The sequence below is a fragment of the Arachis duranensis genome, chromosome 3, assembly GCF_000817695.3.
Source record: "Arachis duranensis cultivar V14167 chromosome 3, aradu.V14167.gnm2.J7QH, whole genome shotgun sequence".
In the NCBI taxonomy this organism is placed as follows: domain Eukaryota; kingdom Viridiplantae; phylum Streptophyta; class Magnoliopsida; order Fabales; family Fabaceae; genus Arachis; species Arachis duranensis.
This window is the reverse complement of record NC_029774.3, coordinates 40,252,262-40,274,777: the sequence shown is the minus strand read 5'-3', so window position 1 is coordinate 40,274,777 and position 22,516 is coordinate 40,252,262. Positions and strand designations below refer to the sequence as shown.

General features: G+C 36.0%; 1 protein-coding gene across 6 annotated transcripts; it reads left to right on the top strand.

The window, feature by feature from the left end:
• Positions 1-2,867: 2,867 nt before the first annotated feature.
• On the top strand, positions 2,868-11,975 carry LOC107478832 (receptor-like serine/threonine-protein kinase ALE2). Of its 6 annotated transcripts, none has more exons than XM_016098967.3 (24): positions 2,868-3,491; positions 4,405-4,527; positions 4,640-4,726; positions 4,798-5,037; positions 5,113-5,226; positions 5,305-5,427; positions 5,525-5,647; positions 5,730-5,840; positions 5,943-6,032; positions 6,136-6,225; positions 6,639-6,767; positions 6,862-7,002; positions 7,084-7,173; positions 7,321-7,386; positions 7,614-7,769; positions 7,975-8,178; positions 8,266-8,334; positions 8,427-8,507; positions 8,617-8,724; positions 8,808-9,179; positions 9,533-9,826; positions 10,223-10,612; positions 10,717-10,960; positions 11,044-11,975. In XM_016098967.3, the coding sequence occupies exons 1-24, from the start codon at positions 3,404-3,406 to the stop codon at positions 11,708-11,710; spliced, it is 4,200 nt and encodes a 1,399-aa protein (XP_015954453.1). In that variant the 5' UTR covers positions 2,868-3,403; the 3' UTR covers positions 11,711-11,975. The 6 variants fall into 6 exon arrangements, with proteins under 6 accessions (XP_015954453.1, XP_015954451.1, XP_015954452.1 ...); XM_016098965.3 differs by having other exon boundaries at positions 5,293-5,427; positions 5,736-5,840; XM_016098966.3 differs by having other exon boundaries at positions 5,293-5,427; positions 7,984-8,178.
• Positions 11,976-22,516: the final 10,541 nt, after the last annotated feature.

The following is a 22,516-nucleotide window of genomic DNA, read 5'->3' as shown; positions in this document are numbered from 1 at the left end:
AGTAGCTTTTAGTAACGTTCACAAATTTAAGGGATTGGAATAAAAGAAATATGATAAATATTAATGTACTCTAAAAAAAAAAAGAGTGGAGTGTTTTTTAAAAATGATCTTGTTATTAAAAATAAAAAATTTATTTAATTACACATTTTTATTTACTTATTACTTATTTAATAAAGAGTGTTTACCAAGGAATCAATGAATGATATTAATGGTTTAAAAAGTTACAAATATTATTCACAAGATGCAGTAGTCCTTCTTCTCCTCCATTATGATAATGGAACAAGTGAAGGGAAATTCATGGGACACGATTCATAATAAGTGCGGTGAGTGGTGACTCGATATTAATGTTCACGAATTAACTGCCAATTTTCACCTTCAAAAAAAGGCATTCAATGTTTCTTCATTATGGCCTTCCTTCAAATTCTTAAGAATGGGGCCAATGCCATTATCTCCCGTTTCTAAGGGTTTTGTTTTTCACGAAATAACTCTCTTAAAGTTTTATTTAATTTAGGTATTGAATTTTCGATTTATTGATTACAAAAAAAATTATATACTAGGTCATAAATATTAAATAATCTATCTCTTATAGAAATTAAAGCTATTAGATAAAAAAATTAAAGCTATTAGATAAAGTACATAAATAATTATATATTTAACAAATTTTACAATTAATTTTTGTGTATAAAATTAAATGACTTTATATTAAATTATGTCTATATTTCTAATCAATAAAAGTATGATTACAAATATAAAGTAGAGGGCTGCTACACATACAAGTTTTTTTGGCTTACAAATCTTACAAGTTGGCACAAATCCAACAAAACACACGTATTACACTCCCACAATCAAGAGTAAATAAACGCACGCTTCCTGTTTCCAAAGCGCACTACTCACCATGCATTATGAACGACTCTTCTTCTTCTTCCTCTTTCATGAAAACGAGTTTCTTGTCAAATTTGAATATAATGGAACTTCAGAAATACACCAAAACGATTACAAAAATACACCCAAACAATTACAGAAATACATCCAAAATTTGTTGAAGTACACTTTATGCATAATTCAGAACTTTTTCTTTTTCTCCTCCTCATCTTCTGCTACTTCTTCTTTTTCAAAAATGATTTTAGAGATTGATGTCAAAAAATAATGGAAATCGAGAATAACGAAGAAAGAAAACAGAGAAAAAAACACGTAAATGAAGAAGGAGAAAGAGAAGGCAAGAAACGAAAGAAAAGAAGAAAAAGAGGAAGAGTAAGAAGAACGTGTAGCAAGAAGAAGAAGAAAAGTGCAGTAAAAAAAAAATAGAAATCGAGAATAACGAAAAAAGAAAACAGAGAAAAAAGCACGTAAAGGAAGAAGGAGAAAGAGAAGACAAAAAAGGAAAGAAAAGAAGAAGAAGAGGAAGAAGAAGAAGAAAAGAAAGAGAAAGGTGTAATGAAAATGTACAGTACGATTCAAAACGCATTATAATTTGTAAAGACTTGTATAAAAAACCGCTTGTATACAGAGAATTATTCTATAAAGAAAAGAAGAAAAATTGCTTTATTAAGTGATAAAAATCATCATCATCTTATAAAGGATTTGCTTTTTGTCGATTATATAAAAGATAATGAGATTTCTGATTGGGGCAATATTTTCCACTTATCTACAAAAGTATAGTCTAGTCCAATTGGCATCAAATGTTGTTACTTTTCAATTTTATTTCTGATCCAAAAGAGTGGAAAGAATGGGATGAAGGATGAATAATTGCCTAATCAATTTTACCGTATTAATCTTCATCACTATATATACACGCAAATATGATTGGTTAGGATCCTTTGCTTTTCTCTTAAACAACATGCAGTAATTTAATATCTTTAAATATTATGTATATGTCACAAAAGTCAATTAAACCATTAATTAAAAGAATTAAAAATAATTGAAATATGAAATCCATGTGGGAGTAGTGATTGATGACGTGTCAGAAGCAGTTTTTGTAAGATGGCCAAAAGGGAAGAAAAAAAGCAACTAGGCAACTTCCATTGAATTGAAATCAAAGTTTGGTAATAATGCTACTCTCCCACTATACGGATTAGTTATATATTTATATTCTTGATTAAACTACTAATCTCTTGTTAAAAGACAGAGTAAACTACTAATTAACCATTCTTATACGGAGATATATCAGAATATAGAAAATAAGATTTATGTTTACAGTCAAAATCAAAATCAAAATAAAAGTATAAAGTTAGTGACTCATTTTTTGTATTTATAAAATACTTAGTTATATCGTAATAAAAAAATTTAATATAAAATTTAATCATTCATTCTATCTTAAATGTTCAATTATTTTATTGATTTCGTTGATTCTTTTGTTAAAAAAATATAAACAATATATATAATATATGCATTATATTAATAGATAGAGATTACTTTGTAATATTTATAAAACAATTTTTTTATCATTTTTATAATTAAGTGCATCTGACATCCATGATCCATTACAGAGACAGAGATATTAAATCCAAATTGAAGAAAGATTTGATATATAAATTTGTATCTCAAAAAAACAAATTACTACAAAATTAAAAGAAATGTAACGACTAAATTAAAAAAAATATATATAAAAATTTAATTATAAATTTGATGTAAATTTAGTGAAATTATAAAAACTAATAGAATAATTAAACCTTATTTTTACTTCCATCACAATACCTGATCAATTATTTGTGGAAAACTCTTTCATATTGCTAAATATTTTCTAAAATTTAAACCCAAATTTTTTTAATAAAAATATAAATTAATCGGTAGGTAAGTGTTTATTATTAGTTAATAATAAAATAAGAGCATGAGCATAAAATAGAATAAAAACCAACAGTACTGTGTTCCTGGAAATCCGTGTCCCACCCCAACTGCCTCTGTGAGGGAGGGAGAGAGGGTTGTGTAATCATTCATTTATTATTATTTTTTCTTTTCTTGAGTTACCTTAAAGTGTGTATGGATTGTTCAATACACAAACTTAATAATTTTGTTTATTTTCTTTGATTCAGTTTCAAAACTTTTTTGCTCTTAAGTGGAAACACTTCAAACTCTTTTTCTGCTTTCAATTCCAATCTATATTTCTCTTCTGCCATGGAAATGTTTCCTCAACAACACTCTCTTTGCAAATTATTCCAGTTCTCATGTTGTTCTCAAGAAACACTTGTTCTTACCCTTTGCACCAAACACTCTTCTTTTTCTTCTTCTTTGTTGCTCCATAACTTTCCTTCTCATTGCTATGGTGTAACTTCATGAGGTTCTTCTTCAATTTAAGACCTTTCTATTCTTGCTTTAAGTGGGTACCTTCCAAATCTCTGATTTGTGTTCTCTAGTTTTCATTATCTGAACTTGCTTCTGAGGTGGTTTCTCTTTGGAGATTGGTGTAATGGGGGTGGGGGTAGTTTCGTCATTGATTCTTCAGCTGGTGAAGCTCTTCATCATTGGCTCTGTTGTGACACTGCAAGGATCCAAAGGTAGCAACTTAATCTTCAGAACTCAGTGTTAAAATTAGTCTCTTTTTTATGGCCAAAAAGTAATGCTTAAGCTACAAGAACTTGATCTGGATCAGCTCACTTAATTTTTCTGCTTTTACACTGTTGTCATTGTAATTTATTCTATAGAGACCCTGAACTATCATTGTGAGTTTGATATCAAATTATTAGCAGAAAAAAGAACATGTAAATGAAAAAAACTTATTGTATCATCCCAACATCAGGCTGGTTGAGTGGTAGGCAAGTTTCCTTCTCGGTGTTTGTGAGTTTAAATCTTGGGGTGCAAAAAAACTTGTATTGGGAGAATCAGACGTAGTTTCTTTAGTTGGATTAGTCCAGTTCTTGGGGATTAGGTCCAGATACTGAAATAAAGAAAAAGAATTGGCTAGGATCACCAATCACCAATTCATTAATCTAAGGCAAAGTTGTTTCAATTCTCTTCTAATTAAGCTAGGTGCTAGGTTATGATTGCTTGATTAATATGAGGGAATATTCTCCTCTAATAATACAATTTGATGCTTATAGATTTTACTGGTTTATTTATGGTTGTATTTCTCACCATCATTGCAAAACCAAATTAGTGAGGGTAATTTTGCCCCTGCATTCATTGCTTTTTGAGCCCTATTTCAATACACTATGTAAAAAGTTAGTGTTGTTTGTTATTATGAATCTGGTATATTTGAAGTTGTAGACTAGAAAACATGAACTCAAAATTGTTTCCAAATTTGTCTCTTAATTGGCCGGAGATGCTTTATCTATAAAATGTTAAATATTGCTGATGAGAGTAGTAGATATGCTTGGTTTATTAAGTTGTTTGAGTCATCTCTTTGATAAGTTTGAACTAGCTGAACAAAGATTTAATCATTTAGCTCCTTTCCTCACCGTCTTCTTAAAGGGTCTGTTATATCCCCATCTCCGGCATTCGCTCCGGTCATTCATCCCAGAGGAGAAACACTTGGGCCTATCCATCATGGACACTGGAGAAGCAATGCACCGAGCTCCCCAGTGGATCCAGATGGTATATCTAAATATATTACAAAACTGGTTTGAATTTTGAGCTTTTCAAACTTAATTATTAACTTTCCTCACAAGTCACTGGTGCTATTTAACACTTGTATTGCTTCATTCAGGGTTTCTCCTATCCCCAAATCCAGCATCTTTGCCCATGAATCCTTCACCTAGAACCATTTCTCCGAGCTCTCCAGAAGTATCAAATGGTAACCTTACTTTAGTTCATTAATTCATCCTAGGATCATCTGATAAAAATATTGAATTCTTCGACATCCAGGGTCGTTCTTGCCTACTCCAGTTTCATCTCCTATTCCTCCTCATAAGATTAAGGGAATTGAACCATCCATATCTCCCAGTAGTAGTCCAACCACCATAACATTATCACCACCGAACGAGGCTGCGCCTATATCGGCAACTGGTCAAGGGAATGCACCACCACTGCAATCAATACAACCAAGTCCACCTCAAAGGAAAGCACCTCCTATTAGGCCTCCTGAATCATCTCCAATTTCTAGAGGTAAAACACCTCTACTGCCTACATCTTTCAAATGATATTGACCAAACTCTGGCCTTATGATTGCATTTTGAACAGCTCAACCTCCAAATAATTCACCAGCGAGCCAACCAATCGAACACGGAAGTTTTCCCCCTGTGGTTGAGAATAGGAATGCTAGCAAGAGTCACACCCCGAACCCAATTTCACCAGGTATGTGAAAAAAGTGTTGTCATGTAATTCACCAAAATTGTGTTCTTTGATTGATTATATGCACAGCTCCAACTGCAGTACCATCTACCAACTTGCCTACATCTTCACCAGTAAGTCAACCAGTTGAAAATGGCAGTTTCCCCCCTAATATTCACACAGAGGGTGCAAAGAAGGGTCATTCACTGAAACCGGTTGCACCGGGTATGCGATAAACGATACTCTTGTTAAATGTTTCTGAAATTTCCTCTTTCCAATTGGTATTCACCAAAAGTATGGTATTATTCTGTGTTGTAAACAGCTCCTCTTCCAGTCATTTTGCCTAAAATTTCACCGAGTCAGCCACCTGAACATGGAAGCTTGCCTCCAACTATTAACAAGAGTAATTCCAGTGAGAGTCACAAACAGGATCCAGTTTCACAAGGTAATTCTTCTAACTTTTTTTTTCATTGCCACTGTTCAGATGATATTGAACCTAATATATTTTTTTATGACATTTTGAATAGCTCCAGTTGCATTATCTCCTGCAACTTTGCCAGAAAATTCACCCAATGTTCATAACAGAACTGTAAATAAGGGTCTTGCTCACAGTCCAACCGCAGAGCCAGCATCACCAAGTATGTTATGTCGATTTATTGGTCTTTATCATCTCTCAGGATTCAACTAATCAACTGTATAGTTCCAGACTTCTAGACACATTCATTTTCCTTCAAGTGCAGATTCTTTTGCATCCCCGCCATCAAAAATGGAAAATTACCAACCAGTAGGCCGTCCTGTTCTTCCAAAAGTAACTCCATCTATATCACCTGGTAAATCTTATTACCTTAATTTGATGGAAGAGGAGGGAAACCTAAATTTATACTCTGACCAGAATGATCACTTGGATTTTTCTAAATGCTTTTTTACTTGCAGCACAAGTTACACCACCAAAAAGTGCATATCCAATAAATCCACCACCTTTCCACCCCGTTATACCAGCAGTATCTCCATCAAAATTACCAGGTGCATATTTCAACAATAGATTCAGTTCAATTATCCTTCCAATCTAATTTAGTTATTTGTATCCAAGGATTGCACAACTACATTTTTCATTTAGTCATTTAATTTATTCATTTTTAAATTTATATTCTCTCAGCACTTAAAATGATGAAGGTATAAAGCACAAGGTTAAATATACTATGTTACTGGCTTGAAATATACCCAGAAAGAGATATGATCTTTTATCCTTAACATGTTGTGTAACAATTTGCCATTGAGTTGAGACATTATGGAATTAGATTCCCTAACAATAGAATGGAGACTAAAAGTAATGATCATGTGTTACTGATATGAAATTCTTCCTTAACATTCCTAATTAATTAATACTCCATACAAGTTACAAAGTGTAACAATAAAAGAATGATCATATGGTGCAGCACCTGTTGTCTCTCCCACACTAACACCTTCCAGAAAATCTGATTGGAAAAGTAACGGCAAACCAGTTTCAGCACCTTTGTACAAAGCACCAAAGCCATTACCAGCTATAGTACATTCCCCTGTTCAAGGTATGTAACATAGAGCTACTTTTAATTCTTGACTTGTAATTTTGAGCTGGTATTGATTGACCCTAAATATATTTTCCGATTGCATTTCGAACAGTCCCAGTTGCATCACCTCCTGTGAATTTGCCCGAAAATTCACCAGTTCGCCAACCTATTCATCAAGGAAGTTTAGCTCCTGTTGTTCATAACAAAACTGAAAATAAGGGTCATATTCACACCCAAGAGCCAGCATCACCAAGTATGTTCATATATAGACTATCATATCTTCTTCGAATTCAACGATATTATTCTAAACTTCCTGGTTTTCATTGAAGCACAGATTTTCTTGCATCCCCACCATGGAAAATGGAAAATAACCAATCAGTTGGCGGTCTTGTTTTTCCAGAAATAACTCCTTCCATATCACCTGGTAAATCTTATTGCCTTAAACCATCTAACGGTTTACAATGTGATCTTCATGTGAAGACATCATCATTGAAGTATCCAGCTTTCTTCTTTGATCAGAATGATCACTTGAATTTGCCTAATTATTTTTTCTTATGTTGTATTCATGCAGCACAAGTTGCACCACCACCTTTCCACCCAGTTTCACCACCAACAGTATCTCCATCAAAATTGCCAGGTTCATAGTTTGACAAAAAGATTCTATTTAGTTATTTCAATAGTGCCTCTAACGAAATATCTGCTGTCACGAAAAATGTACGGGTTTCTCATATATTCAATGGTCCAAGAATCTTAAACATTATATCTGATTGCTGTAATGTCTTCCTTTCTTTTCTGTTGAAAAGTCTATTCTTCTATTCTTTTTCAACTTGTAAATACTTAAATGGTGCTAAACCTGTTGTGCAGTACCTGTTGTTGTCTCTCCGGCAGTACCTGTTGCTGTCTCTCCGGCACTAACTCCTTCCAGAAGCTTCGATTGGAAACGAAGGGGAGAACCAGTTTCGGCACCATTGTACAAAGCACCTATGCCGCTGCCAGCTGTAGTACATTCCCCTGTTCAAGGTATATATGGTAACATTGATCTACTTTTGACATAGTGCATTGTTAGAATTGAGGCTGGTGAGTTATACTAACAGCATAAAGTTTCTGTAACAATATTATTCAAGCTTCAGATTATTCGAGTAATTTACAAAACGGTTTTACTTCTATAATAAAGACACATATGACATACCTCACTTCATTTATTTATGTGTTCTTTCTGTTGTAGCCCATGCAGTACATAATTCAAGGCAGTTTCATCATGCTCCTGCCCCTCCGGTGTCTCCTCCTAAATCTGCATCAGAAAAAGAATATCATTCCCCTGCATCTTCACCATTAACCACATCTTATAAACATCACTCTAGGAGTATAGCCACCAGCCCTGCTCCTACATTATCATATTCGGTTTCCCCTCCAACTTCAGAACACCAAGGTTTGATGTGTTACCTTACCTGATCTATCGAATTTTGCCAGTATTTTAGCTGCAATTTAATATAACATTCTTGGTTATTTTATGTAGATCACCAAATTCCTCCACCACTGTCGACAACGGGACGAACACATCATGCTTCGCCACCAGCAAACACAGGTTCCTAATAAAGAACAGTGATTTGTAAGATGTTTCATTAAATAAATGATATGTAGAAATTTTAAATTACCGAACCTTTTTCCACATGGTAGGTTCTACACTTTCCTCACCAGCCAGCCAGGTTTCTCCGGCTCCTTCTCCATGGTTCATAATATCTCCTCACCCAACCAAAAGTAAGAAGTTCTGAAATTCCATACTTACTGGAACTACTTAACAAAATCTTATATTTTCATCATTCTCATCTACTTATCCTTTTCAACATTCGTTATGTTTCTTTGCAAGTTCTATTTCATCCTCCTAAAGTATCTCCTTCGCGGTCTCCTGCGGAGAGTCCTAAGAAGCCAGTCCTGCCTCAAATTCACACACTGCCTCCACCACCTCCTAATGAAGGTTAGCTCTTTTATTTCCATATTTTCTTATTGCAAGGTTTATATAATTATATTTACTAATACCTACGTTCTATGTTGTTTCAGATTGTTTATCAACTATTTGTTCAGAGCCCTACACAAATTCTCCACCTGGAGCACCATGCAGATGTGTCCTTCCCATGAAAGTTGGTCTTCGCCTTGGTGTTTCTCTGTATACCTTCTTCCCTTTGGTTTCAGAGCTTGCTTCCGAGATTGCTGCAGGGGTTTTCATGACACAAAGTCAAGTTCGAATTATGGGAGCCGAAGCGGCAAGCCAAGATCCAGATAAAACTGATGCTCTCATTTTCTTGGTACCCATTGGGGAAGGCTTTGATCACACTACTGCCTTACTGAACTCTCAGAGATTTTGGCAGAAGAATGTTGCAATAAAATCTTCTTACTTTGGTAGCTATGAAGTCTTGTATGTTAGCTATCCAGGTATATACTTATATATATATATGGATTGGATTCTCAAATTCTTGCATTCAACGGTGAAAACTCACATGCAGTTGATTGACCGTTAGATATTTTGACATGTTTGATTTAATTGTCACTTGACAATTCTCAACTACCACTTTACATGAAAGTAGTCACCATTCTCTTTTAAGTGGAATTCAAGTTATCTTTATGTAAAGTTAATAGTTAAGAATCGTGAGATGTTTTGACATGCTTGACTAAATTGTCATCTAACGACTATCAACTTCGCTTCACACGCAACATCATGTGAGTTGTCACCTTCTCTTTATGAGTATTTTGGGTAGAGAATTTTTCATCGGTTCCTTTGTTTATAGGTTTACCACCATCTCCTCCTCTACCACCTTCAAGCATTTCGTCGATATACGGTGGTCCATATTCAAATAATGGTAACAATGGAAGAATGATAAAGCCCCTTGGGGTGGACATACAGAAGAGGCATCACAAAGATGGACTTAGTAGGGGCATCATTGCTATTATTGCTCTCTCGGTTTTTCTTGCTCTTGTTTTATTATTGGCTGCTGGTTGGGCCTTGTTCAAGTATAGACATCATGTAAGCCAGCCAACATCAACCCCGCGTGTTTCGCCACGTTCTGTTACCAAAACACAAGGTAATGCTGCTTGTAACATCTGGTTATATGGTGAATTAGTGCAGTACTGTTCTGTCATCAACTATTTCTTGGTTTTGATCATTAAACACTACAAAATATTCCAGTAAGAGAAACGGTACAAATTACAATCCAGGCTTTTGCAAATGGAATTCTATGCAAAAATTAATCATTATTGTTAAAATCCATTATTAACCAATAAAATACATAAGCAAATAGTAACTCAGCAGATGAAACAACGATTATATTTGTATGTTTGATTTAATCAATATATATATAAAACGAAAAGGGTTGTAACACTGCAAGACCTAATTAGCAGCCATAATTTCTTAAGATAAAGGTACTAATACTTTCATGTATCAGCCTCTTGATTATGCAATGAACATATGAATTTCACAGGAACTACTGAATCATTAGCAGCTGGGGGAATTGCTTCGGCCTCATCATCATTTCGATCTAGCATTGCTGCTTATAAAGGATCTGCTAAGACTTTCAGTGCGAACGACATTGAGAAAGCCAGCAATAACTTTAACGATTCAAGGATACTTGGAGAAGGTGGTTTTGGTCGGGTTTATAGTGGTATTTTTGAAGATGGGACAAAAGCAGCAATCAAGGTTCTCAAAAGGGAGGATCATCATGGTGACCGTGAATTCTTAGCTGAAGTTGAGATGCTTAGCCGCCTTCACCACAGAAATTTGGTTAAGCTTATTGGTATATGCACCGAGGTTAGCTTCCGCTGCCTCGTCTATGAACTCATCCCAAATGGCAGCGTGGAATCCCATTTACATGGTACTAATCTTTTCCTCATTTGCTTCCTTCGGCCTTAAGTAACATGTCGCTTGTTTATTTCTTCAGGTTAAATACTTGTTTAACTTTGATTTTATGCTTGGTAGGTGTTGACAGGGAAAACAGTCCACTTGATTGGAGTGCTAGGATTAAGATCGCTCTCGGTGCTGCACGCGGTCTGGCTTATCTGCATGAAGATTCAAGCCCCCCTGTCATACACAGGGACTTCAAGTCTAGTAATATCTTGTTGGAAGATGATTTTACACCAAAAGTATCTGATTTTGGATTAGCTAGAATTGCAGCCGACGAAGAGAACAGACACATATCAACTCGTGTCATGGGAACTTTTGGGTATGAAGTTTTTCTTTCTAGAATTCGAAACTTGAAACTCGATTGTGCACTCTGTAATATCTATTTTCTTCCAATGTTTGAAGATATGTGGCTCCGGAGTATGCAATGACTGGCCATCTTCTTGTGAAGAGCGATGTGTACAGCTATGGTGTTGTTCTACTTGAGCTTCTAACAGGAAGAAAACCAGTAGATATGTCGCAAGCACCCGGTCAAGAGAATCTTGTTGCATGGGCTCGTCCCTTGCTCACAAGTAAAGAAGGATTGGAAGCGATAATAGACCCGTCTCTAGGGACTGATGTGCCTTGGGATAGTGTGGCCAAAGTTGCAGCTATTGCTTCAATGTGTGTTCAACCAGAGGTATCGGACCGTCCTTTCATGGGTGAAGTTGTTCAGGCTCTAAAACTTGTGAGTAATGAATGTGATGAGGCAAAAGAAGCAGGTACAAGAAATTCTAGCCAGGAGGATTTATCTCTTGATTTGGATAATGTTTCTAGTCAACTACCAGATCATTTCCAATTCCAACGTCAATTCTCTGCCGCCAACTATACTTCTGGAAGTGATATCGAAAAAGGTTTGTCATCATTTGAGATATTCAGCTCCTCAGCAAGATTTGGAAGGCAAGATTCGGGATCTTTTCGACGTCACTCCTATTCGGCTCCTTTGAGAACCGGAAGAAAGCAGCAGTTGTGGCAGGTTATTAGCCGGCTTTCTGGTAGTGTAAGTGAACACAGAACCATCTCCAAGTTATGACCAGGTTCAAATTGAATCATTACATTTTCTTTTTTCCTCTGAATCTTTGTTTCATAACTCCACATAACTCACTGACTACTCTGATTGAACCCTTTTTGAGGTTTGATATGGGAATAGAAGCACGTTGTAAATAGGATGTCACATGTTTTTTATTCTAACTGCAGAATCTTGTGTAACTGTTACTGATTCTGAAGAGGGAAAGCATTAATGTAAATGACTTAATTTAGTTTGATGATAAATGAGTGAAGTTGGCTCTTTTTCTTTAGTGACACTTATCACTCAAATACAGATACAATATACATAATGTTAAATATACGATCATTCATGTGTTTTTATTTAACTGCTTAAGTTTTGAGTTAAGGGATTTCATGATACATAATATAATCCTTGCCGTTGCAGTTAAAAATATTTCATATAAAAATATTTTTTTTATTTAATAATTATGTTTGAGTACAACAATACAAAAATATTTTTTGACTTATTTATTATTTAAAAACATCTTTTTTTAGTCAAAAACAATTTTTTTAAAAAAATAAAAATTATAATTTCTAGAAAAAATATATATTTTTTAGTATTTTTATTTTTGCTACTGAAATTTTGTCAAACACACTAAAAATTTTTTTTTCTAACAATTTAATAGAGTTTAAATAAGTTCTAAATTGAGTTACAATTTTTGTGGTGTCTAAATTAATTAATACCCGTCCTGTCAACTTCCAAGTGTTTTTAAAGTTTGGTACAATAAATAAGAACTGATAGATTAGTTAACTTTTTAAGAATTACATATTAAATCATTATTGGAAAGTTTAGATTTTTTAAGTTTTCAATAAAATTCAGTGCAAAAAAAGTTCTAAAAGAAAATTAAATCCTTGCATCTTTAAAGAGTGCTCTGGGTTATGTCTAAAATATGCACAATAACTTTGTGTTTATTGATTGTGTCTTATTGTTAACTGTTAGATTTCATTAAATGTAAATCAAAAGCTATTATAAAAAAATATATTAATAGACCATAATAAATATAAAACACACTAAACATTACTTTCTGCTTGAAAGCCATTTTAGATAAAGAATACGCTTATCATGTTTTCATTGTTTTATCACTTTCTGTTTTTCCTACTATTATGTTGCTATTTAAACTGTTGCTATTTAAACTATGGCTTATTTCTCAGAACATATTCTACTAATGTTGTTTGAATTGCCTGGTTCGTGGTTTGTTTGTTCTACTTAAATTTGGTATTTGTATGATGTAATGATGTTAAATTCGTGTTTCAAAATTTGTGAGGCATAAGGGATTGTTTGGTTTTCGTTTTCTATTTTTAAGATTTTGCAGAAGAAAAATAAAATGTAATTAAAAGCTAAAAATAAAAATTCAAACTAAAGAAGCTCTAATTTTTATACTAAAGGGTGATATTTTGTTTTCGTAATTTCCATTTTCATGTGATCTACACATTTAGAGTTACCAATAGATTCAACTAATGATTTAATGGTGGACATGAATGATAAAGAAAGCGTAAACTTTAAACAATTCATTTGAAATATTAATGTGCTAAAGAAGTTCTAAAAGTTAGTATTAATTTGACAAAATTAAAATAACTAAATAACGGAGATACATTTTTGCAGATGTTGCAACTTGCAACCACTTCGATTTCCTCTATCACTTGTCATAACAACGTTTGTCTTTCTATCATTTTGCTCACTATCGTCGACTATTTCGCTACCCACTTTTATTTATGTTTTATTGTTGAATCGATTTTGAAATTTATTTTGTGAATGATTGTTGTTGTTCTTGGTATTATCGTTGTTAGTGATGCATTGCAAGATTGTGGTGACTATTCAGACTTCGGAGGAAGTGAAGGCAGAAGTGAGATAAAAATCAACTAGGGAAATAAATTGAAAGTTCTTTGTTGTTGTAGTAATATTTCCAAACTGAAACTTCACCTCAAATTTGAAATTTAAAAAAGATGGTTACAATTCAAAATCAAAGTTTTTATGATTAACAAATAAAACTAAAACAAGTAATAAAATAAAATAATTAAAGACAGAGAAAAGGATAAATAAGTCCCTGATCCTTTTTTCCGCGGATATTTTTGTCCTCAGAGAATCGAAAATACATTCATGTCTCTGACCCCTCCAAAATGTGGACAAATGTGCCCCTCCGTTAAAGTCACTCCGTTGGATCCGACGAAAAAGTCTGACGTAGCTCCCGTGATACTGACTTGGCCGTTACGGGATCACACGTGACCTGTAACTCTTGAAAACAGGACATATTAGTCCCCATGCACCAAAACGATGCCGTTTCACCACCACCCCCGATCTTTCAAATTCTTGAACCCTAATCATTCGAATGCACAGAAACGGTGAAGTGGATGAAGTGGGTGAACGAAAAAAGGAAATACTTCATCTCATGGCATCCGATGGAGTATCATCAAGCTCGAGAAGTGGAGGTGGAGGAAGACAAGACCAATGCGCTGCGAGCTCGGTTCCTAACGGGAAGGATGGCAAAGATGGCGTCTCACCAAAGTGCTTTTGTGGAGAAAATGCAATCATGTTCATGTCGAAGATGTAAAACCCGGTTAATTAATGACTAACTAAACCATAAATTAGAATTTATTATAGAAAGGCAAAAATGTGATTTTTATGGCTTAATATGATAGAGGAGATTGAAACTAGAATTTTTCGATACCAATTTTATAGAAATCAGTCCAAGATTGGATCAAACGGGTCAAACCGGACCAATCGGACCCATATTGGGCCTTTGGTCCAACTAAACTAAACATAAAACCCTAAAAACAGCACTCTCTCTCCTCTCTAAACCACACTCACGCTGAAAAAAGGAAAATGGAAAGGGGAAGAACACTCTTCCAAAGTTCTCCCTTGTTTGATTTTCAAAGACCATAACTTTTGATCCGAAGCTCCGATTGCCGCACCGTTTGCGGCCACGCGTTCACCACGACGAGCTCTACAAAACTCACTATTTGGTTCTTGAGGTAAGCCATGATTTTAGTCCAGTTTTCTCAGCCTTAAATTCGAATTTTATGGAGAAAAAGTGTTGAGATTTTGGGCTCTTCGATGTTATAGGATCCAACTAACTTGAAAGAGAGGCTTAATCTTGTCTCCTTGATCCTTAGGTGTGGTAAGATTCTCAATTCTAGTGGAATTTGTTGGTTTATGATGTTTGGGTATTGAGTTGTTGTGTCTGGATGTGATAATTGTGGCTTAGGTAGTGTGTATGTGAATATTGAAGCTTGATTGAGGTTTTGGAAAGCTTGGAAAAGGGCTTTGGGGTGTTAAAAATCTGTTCTTGGAGGTGTTGAAGCCTTGAGAGCTTGTGGAAAAGTGATTTGGAAGTGCTCCGGGTTGAGCAGGGAAATCGGCTAAGGTATGGTCTCAGTTTCCTGTATCTAAAATGTAATATGGTGTGAAAACTTAGGCTAGAGGCTCTAAGATAGGAATTAAATTGTTGATGTTGTTGAATGGTTGAGGTATATTGTGTGGTCATATATGTGATTATGAATATTGATGTTTTGATGGTATGATGCATGAAAGATATGCATATTTTGATATATGTTGATGATTGGTTGAGGTTGAATTGTGAGTCAAACCATGTTAATGGTGAGGATGATATTGATTGTATGTAATGATGGTTGATTGGAAATGGTATTGTTGAAAATTGGGATGAGGAAGAATATATGACATGATAATGTGTTTGAAATTGAGTTATTTGATTGAGATGGGTTAAAATGGTGGGATGGTGGTTTGTGAATTTGATAAAAATGTTAATGTATGAGTTGAGGAGGCTTGATGTTAATATTTGGTATGTTTCGGTTGATTTTAAAAAGGGTTGGAATTGGTTTGTTTTGAAAATGGCACTTTGTGGTTTTGTATGAAAATGTGGTTTTTGGGCATACTCTGACAGAGCATAACTTGGACTCCAGATCCCTGATTTTTGCCAAATTTGTTTAGAAATGAAATTGATCCGGGATGTGTATACCGTTTGAAGAACGGGTAAAAAATGATTTGAAACGGAGAAGTTATGCTCGTCGGAAGATTGGGTTTGAAACTGTGAATTCTGCAGTTTTTAACTTAGTAAAATTTTTGGCAGAACGTACTCCCACGCATAAGCGTAGCCGACATGCACACGCCATTTTCAAATGTTCACTACCCACGCGTCTGCCTAGCGGACGTGTATGCGTCGATGTGCTGATTCAATTGCCCGAGCCGAATTCCCGAGAGTTGTGCGGGAATTGCGCTGGCTTTGTGTGTAGGGCACAAAACGCACCCACGTGTACGCGTGGCTGACGCGCAGGCATCACTTGGCTTTTCTCCCATCCACGCGCGCGCCTGGTAGATGCATACACATCATTATGACTTGTGACTTTCCACGCATGCGCGTGGGCGACACGCACGCGTGACCCTGTTCATTTTTGAGTTTTTAAAGCTAAATTTCATACTTCTAAGCCTCTGATCTCACCCCTTATGTTTTAATTCATTATGATATGCCTAGCAATAAGAATGAGCTAGGAAATGTGGTAACTTGTGAATGAAGAAAGGGGAGAATTAATGATCAAAGATGATTGTATGAGATACGGAGGATGGTGGTGGAAGTGCATTATATGCCATAAGCCGAAGTGCTGTAATTGCTAATAAATTGGCTGGCTATGGATTGAATTATGAGACGGATGGCTGAGTTATTGCCAAATTATGACTGAGCCATTGTTGAATTATGGTTGAGTATGATTGCATATATGCTTATTGAATGAGATGTGAATGTTGCACTTTCACTATTTGAGATACGAGTTTTCCTGGGTGAAAGCAGTGTCTAGCCACCACGTGCTCCAAGTGGAGACTCGATACTCTACTGACCCTATGTCGTAAGTGTGGCTGGACACTGTGAAAGTTCCGAATGAGCTCGCCCTCGTGAATATACACAAATGAGGGTGTTGGATATGAATTATGAATTATGTTGTGAATAACTCGAGTTGGGGATGCACGACAGAGGGACAATCCAATGGTTAGCTACCAGGACTTGTCGGGTTGGCTTTATAACTGACAGATGAGACTCATCAGCCACTAGGACAGGCATACATCATATGCATATTATGTGAATTGTTTAGAATTGCCTAATTGACTGCATATTACTTGCTAATTGTCTAAATATCGTATTTGTTCCCTATTTGTATATCTCCTTGTCTGATATAATTGTGTTTGCCATATTATATTACTACTGGTGGTTGGGAGGTCTGAAGGATTTAGAAAGGGAAGTATTAGCTAGACTGAAGATCTTTAGTTAGTTGCCATTTATGGTTTAGTCTGTTTATAAGCTTTGATTTATCTGTTGGAAGTTCTAGGATTGCCTTCGGTTTTTCCAGGACATTACATGTTAGATATGTGGGCACTGTTACCATATTGAGAACCTCCGGTTCTCACCCATGCAGATTTTGTGATTTTCAGTTGCAAGACGTGAGGCTCCTCGCTGAGGTATGCTGGAGACTTCCGGATTAGCAAAGATCCTTGGTTCTTGGGACTTTATTTTGGTTTTATATTTTTGCTTAGATACTTATTATCTCCACTAAATAATACATACTGTGTTGACTCCTCTTAGAGGTGATTTTGGAGAACAGGTTTTGTAATTCGCCTATTGGGTTTCCTTTGGGTTCCTTACTTTCTATATATGTATATACTTCTATGATCGGACCAGTTATCTTCGCAACCGGATCTAGAGTTTTGATATTCATATTTTTGGCACTCATCTGTTTATATTCTTATGTTAACTTATCCTTTATCCATTATGTTACGTTATTGATTGGAGTGTTGCGCTTTTTAATTTACAATTTTATTTTACCCCTTTTTCTTCAAAGGCTCCTAATTATAAACGTTGTTTCCACTACTATGTATACTAAATTTTAATTTTGAGGTCATAATGCCTTGCCATCTTTGTTTTATGACTTAAGCATAAGACTCTGTATGGTAGGATGTTACATTATGGTATCAGAGCAGTTCGTTCCTATAGATTTTGAGGGACAGACTGACTATGCTTCTGTGCATTCTCTTTATGTGTGTTATGTGCTATTAGGATATCTAATTGATATAACTGGCATAAATGTTCATGAGCATGCATTTGGGACTTTAAAGCACTAAACTCCTGATATTGAGACTGGTGTGTATAGGAACCAGATGGCGCATCGTGGATGCGGTCGAGGTCGTGGGAAAGGTCGTACTAGTACTCAGGGACCGGGAACCAACACAAATAGCCCAGTAAACTTTATGACAGCATTGGAGAACATGGTTGCTGCTATGCAGGTCACTGCGGAGGCTCTTGGGCAACAGATGAACAACCATGGCAATGACGGAAGTGGAGCTCAGGGACCGATGACACTGGCAACCTTCTTGAAGGTTAATCCAACTAAGTTTAAGGGAACCACTAGCCCGACTGAAGCTGATACCTGGTTTTAGGCTATGGAGCGAGCACTGCAAGCACAGATGGTACCTGAAGGGTAGTGTGTTAAATTTGCTAACTATTTGCTCATTGGGGAAGCATCGCATTGGTGGCAAGGAGTCCGACGTCTCCTACAACAGCGTGATGACCCTATCACCTGGGATTCCTTCCAAGAGGAGTTCTATAAAAAGTACTTTCCAAATTCTGCCAGGATGACCAAGGAACTCGAGTTACTGCAGCTGAAGTAGGGTGCTATGTCCGTATCTGAGTATACTGACAAGTTTGAGGAGCTGTTCAGGTTCTCCCGTATGTGTCAGGGAGCTCCGGGAGACTTTGAGGAATGAAAGTGTATTAAGTATGAAGGAGGACTCCGGAGCGATATCTTCAGTTCAGTGGGACCAATGGAGATCAGAACTTTCTCAGAGTTAGTGAACAAGAGTAGGGTTATTGAAGAGTGTGTGAAGAAGGCAGCTGTAGAGAGATGGAGTCATAGGGGACCATTCCTACAGAACCGAGGAAAAAGCTTTGCTCCTAGAGGTCCGTCTTTCATGCGTGGAAGTTCTGGATCACACCAGACTCAGGGTTAGAACAATTTCAAGAGGTCCAATAACAATAACTCCCAGGGAAGGAAATTTGGGAATTAGTCTCAGAACGAGCAAGCTTGTGCTAGGTGCGGAAGTCACCATCCAGGAGCCCCATGCAAGGCCGGATGGGGCTTGTTCTATTCTTGTGGTAAGGCAGGACATAAAGCCGCAAACTGTCTGAAGAAGTAGAAGCAAGGTGCAAGGAGAGCACATCAGTATGGTCGGGTGTTCACCACCTCAGCTATAGGTGTCGAGGGATCCGAGACACTTTGGTACGCGAAAATTTGCCTTTTGACAAATTCCTTCCGGCAAGTGCACCGGATTGTCGTCAAGTAAAAACTCACAAAAGAGTGAGGTCGAATCCCACAGGGATTGGTAGATCAAGCAATTATAATTGGAAACCTATGCTAGTTGAGCGAAATCAAGATTGAAATTGGAATTGCAGAATGTAAAATGGAGGGAAACTTAAATTGCAAGAAATTAAATGACAGAATCTTAAATTGTTGGAAATTAAATGGGAAATGGGGAATAAAGCATGAAATTAAAGATTGCAGAAAGTAAATAGAATGGGTAAGATCAGAGATGGGGGAATCATTGGGTTTTAGGAGATATTGAATCCTCCGGATCAAATCATCTTCATCTCTTCCTCAATCAATGAATTCATTGACATTGCTTGGCAATCTTAGACGATTGGATCCCAATGTCTTGGCTCACCAATCTCTCTAAGCATGAACAATTACCCAATGTCTTGATTTAATTGTTCGTGAAAAGAGTTGAAGTTCGGTCACTGACTATTTCACACAAATTCATAGATCAAAGTATTGGTAGGATTACATGTCACTATATCCATCCAAACCCCAATTTAATTCAATGTGAGAAAGCAATTCTAGCATGAATTCTTCATTCGTCTCTCAAGGCTCTGAAGAATTTCAATTATGGATAGCTTCTCTCTCAAGACAACTATCCAATAGAATTAAGACCGAAAGCTTTCTAACAAAAATCAAGAGAAAAGAAAGAAAAAGAAGATGAAAACTACTATTGATCCATTGAATTACAATAGAGCTCCATAACCCAATGATAGAGGTTTAGTTGTTCATAGCTCTCAAAATGGAAATTACAATTGAAAGAAACATTCTGATTTCAAAAGTGCAGTAAGTAAGAAAAGCTACAAAGATGGAAAAAAATGGTAAAAGTCCCCATTCTAACTTAAATTCTAAACTATTTATACAATTTCTTCTATTGATCTTCAAGCCTTGAATTGGGCTTTTGACCTTGATGGAATTGGGTTGAAGATGGCTCCAATTGGTTACCCCTGGTGTTGAGAAGAGATCTGTGTGAAATTTGGAATCCTGATGCTTCATGTTTTAGTCAACGTTTGAGGTCCGACGTTGACTCAAATGCCATTTCAATCAATTCGGGAAAAACCAGAAAGCTTGCTGTCATTGGCGTTTGATTCAACGTTGGAGGGCCAACGTCAGCTAACCCACGCGTACGCAAAGCTTTCCTAAAATTATAAGAGTTCTTATCATTCTTAGCATGCAAGCAATCATAGCATAAACCATCATAAAATTGCATTAAATTACTCATGGTTGAAGGATTCTAGGCATGCATGAATTTCTATCTAAATGGCTTACTTATAACTCAAGAAAGTGCATAAAACCTACCAAAAACAAAGAAAAAGGCTTGTAAAACTAGCCTAAGATGCCCTGGCATCACAACACCAAACTTAAATCTTGCTTGTCCCTAAGCAAGTACTTAATTTATTAAGAAGAAAGAATGAAACAGAAGGGAGTATTCATATCGGCAAGCATTATTAGAAGCTCATGGGATTTTATGCAGACAATGCAGTAGCTAACTTCTTATTGATCATTAAGTATAGAATGCCTCCTTCAAGCATCAATTAACACACTGCTATGACCTCTTATTATTTACTTATTCTTGGTAGTTGCTTTTCTTCATTTTCTTTTCCTGTAAACTTAGCTTAGTGTCATGTGTTGTAGCAGTTTCTTAGCTTATTTGTACTTAACACATTATTCACTACAGACACTTGGCTCACAATTCTTCTTAGAACATTGATGCCCAGCACCTCTTTGGGTTACTAAATGTCTTGTAACTAGGTTACTCTTGATAATGGACTTTCGGTTGATAATCCTAGATTAGTTAACCCAAGTTACCAAGTGTTAAAGCACTCCATAGAACCTAGTCATCTAAGTAGATCCTAGTACATAGACACCACAGGCATATGTCCTAAGGTCCAAGCTATTGGTGTCTAGCCTTATTCCTTTCTTTCTTTTGTTTTTGCTGCCACTTTTGGCTTTTCTTTTCTTTCTTTTTATTTGTTTTTCTTTCAACCAAGAAATTTTATTTGCTAAGATTCATAGACAGTAAGCTAATTTTTACTTAGAAAGAGAACAATCTATCCTTTTATTCATTATGAGTGAGCTACCACACAATCAAATACACATACCACCATTTGCTATTATGTCAAACCTTGCTAAAAAGGAACTACTCCACTTCATGTTCAAATATTTCTTTTATTGAAATTAAAAATACTCAGGGGACAAGACAAGCATCTAATCAAGTGAAAGTGAAAGCACACACACTTAGGCTAGCATACTTATTGCAAAATTAAACATAACAGGATGCAAAATGACTAAAGCTAAAATTGACTATTAATATGGGAACATTCAGATTTCCAATTTAAACATTCCAAAACAGGTGGAATTAAGTAACAATATAACCTCTTGGTGGTGCCTCCTAGTTGATTCCTCTCTGCTATCACCATCTGTGGCCTTAGTGTCCTTTGATGATAATGCATAATTCCTTCAGGAGTTGATTGAATTCCTGCAAAAGCTACTGAAAGTTGCTTGTTCCCCAAGCACTTGAGAGATTGTTAGCATGCATGTATATTTGTAGGCTTTTAAACTTAGATTGGTGTGTGAACACCAAACTTGATTTCTTGCCTTATGTAGTAAATTAAATTTATGCAGACAACATCAAGTACATTTATTTAGAAAAGTAACTATGAACCAGAAAACTACTATTAACTAGATAACAGACTAGAGATTAGAAAATAAACAACTTTTGAGTAATTTCTCTGATTGTTTGGAACTGATAACTAGCCATGCTGAGGGTGCAAAGTGTTCTTAATAAAATCCATGGTGGAACACCAAACTTAGAATTACACAGTCACCCTTAACTTTCTTTGGTGTGTAACACCAAACTTAGCTCCTTGCAATGCGGGAAAGAAAACTACCTTTGGTTGGGTTGCCTCCCAACAAGCGCTCTTTTATCGTCACTAGCTTGATGTTCCTCTCTTTCAGTCGAGTCTGTATTTTGTCTTAGGCCTTTCCCTTGTATCACCCAAGTAATGCTTGAGCCTTTGCCCATTTACAATGAAGGTCTCCTGTGACTTTTCTTCCATGATTTCTATATGTCCATTAGGAGAGACCTTGGTGATAAGAAAAGGGCTTGACCACCTTGATCTTAATTTGCCAGGGAAAAGTTTCAGTCGGGAGTCAAAGCTTCTTGGTGCAATCTTGAGGTCATGTTTTTCCTTTGCCTTTTCCTTAACATTTTGGCATTTTCATAGGCTTGGGATCTGAATTCTTCCAATTTTTGCAGTTGCAAGAGCCTCCTTTCACCAGCAGCTTTGCTATCGAAATTCAATAACTTGAGAGCCTAGAAAGCCTTGTGTTCAAGCTCTAGTGGCAGGTGAAAAGCCTTACCATACACCAATTGATATGGGGACATCCCAATTAGTGTATTGAAGGCTGTCCTATACGCCCA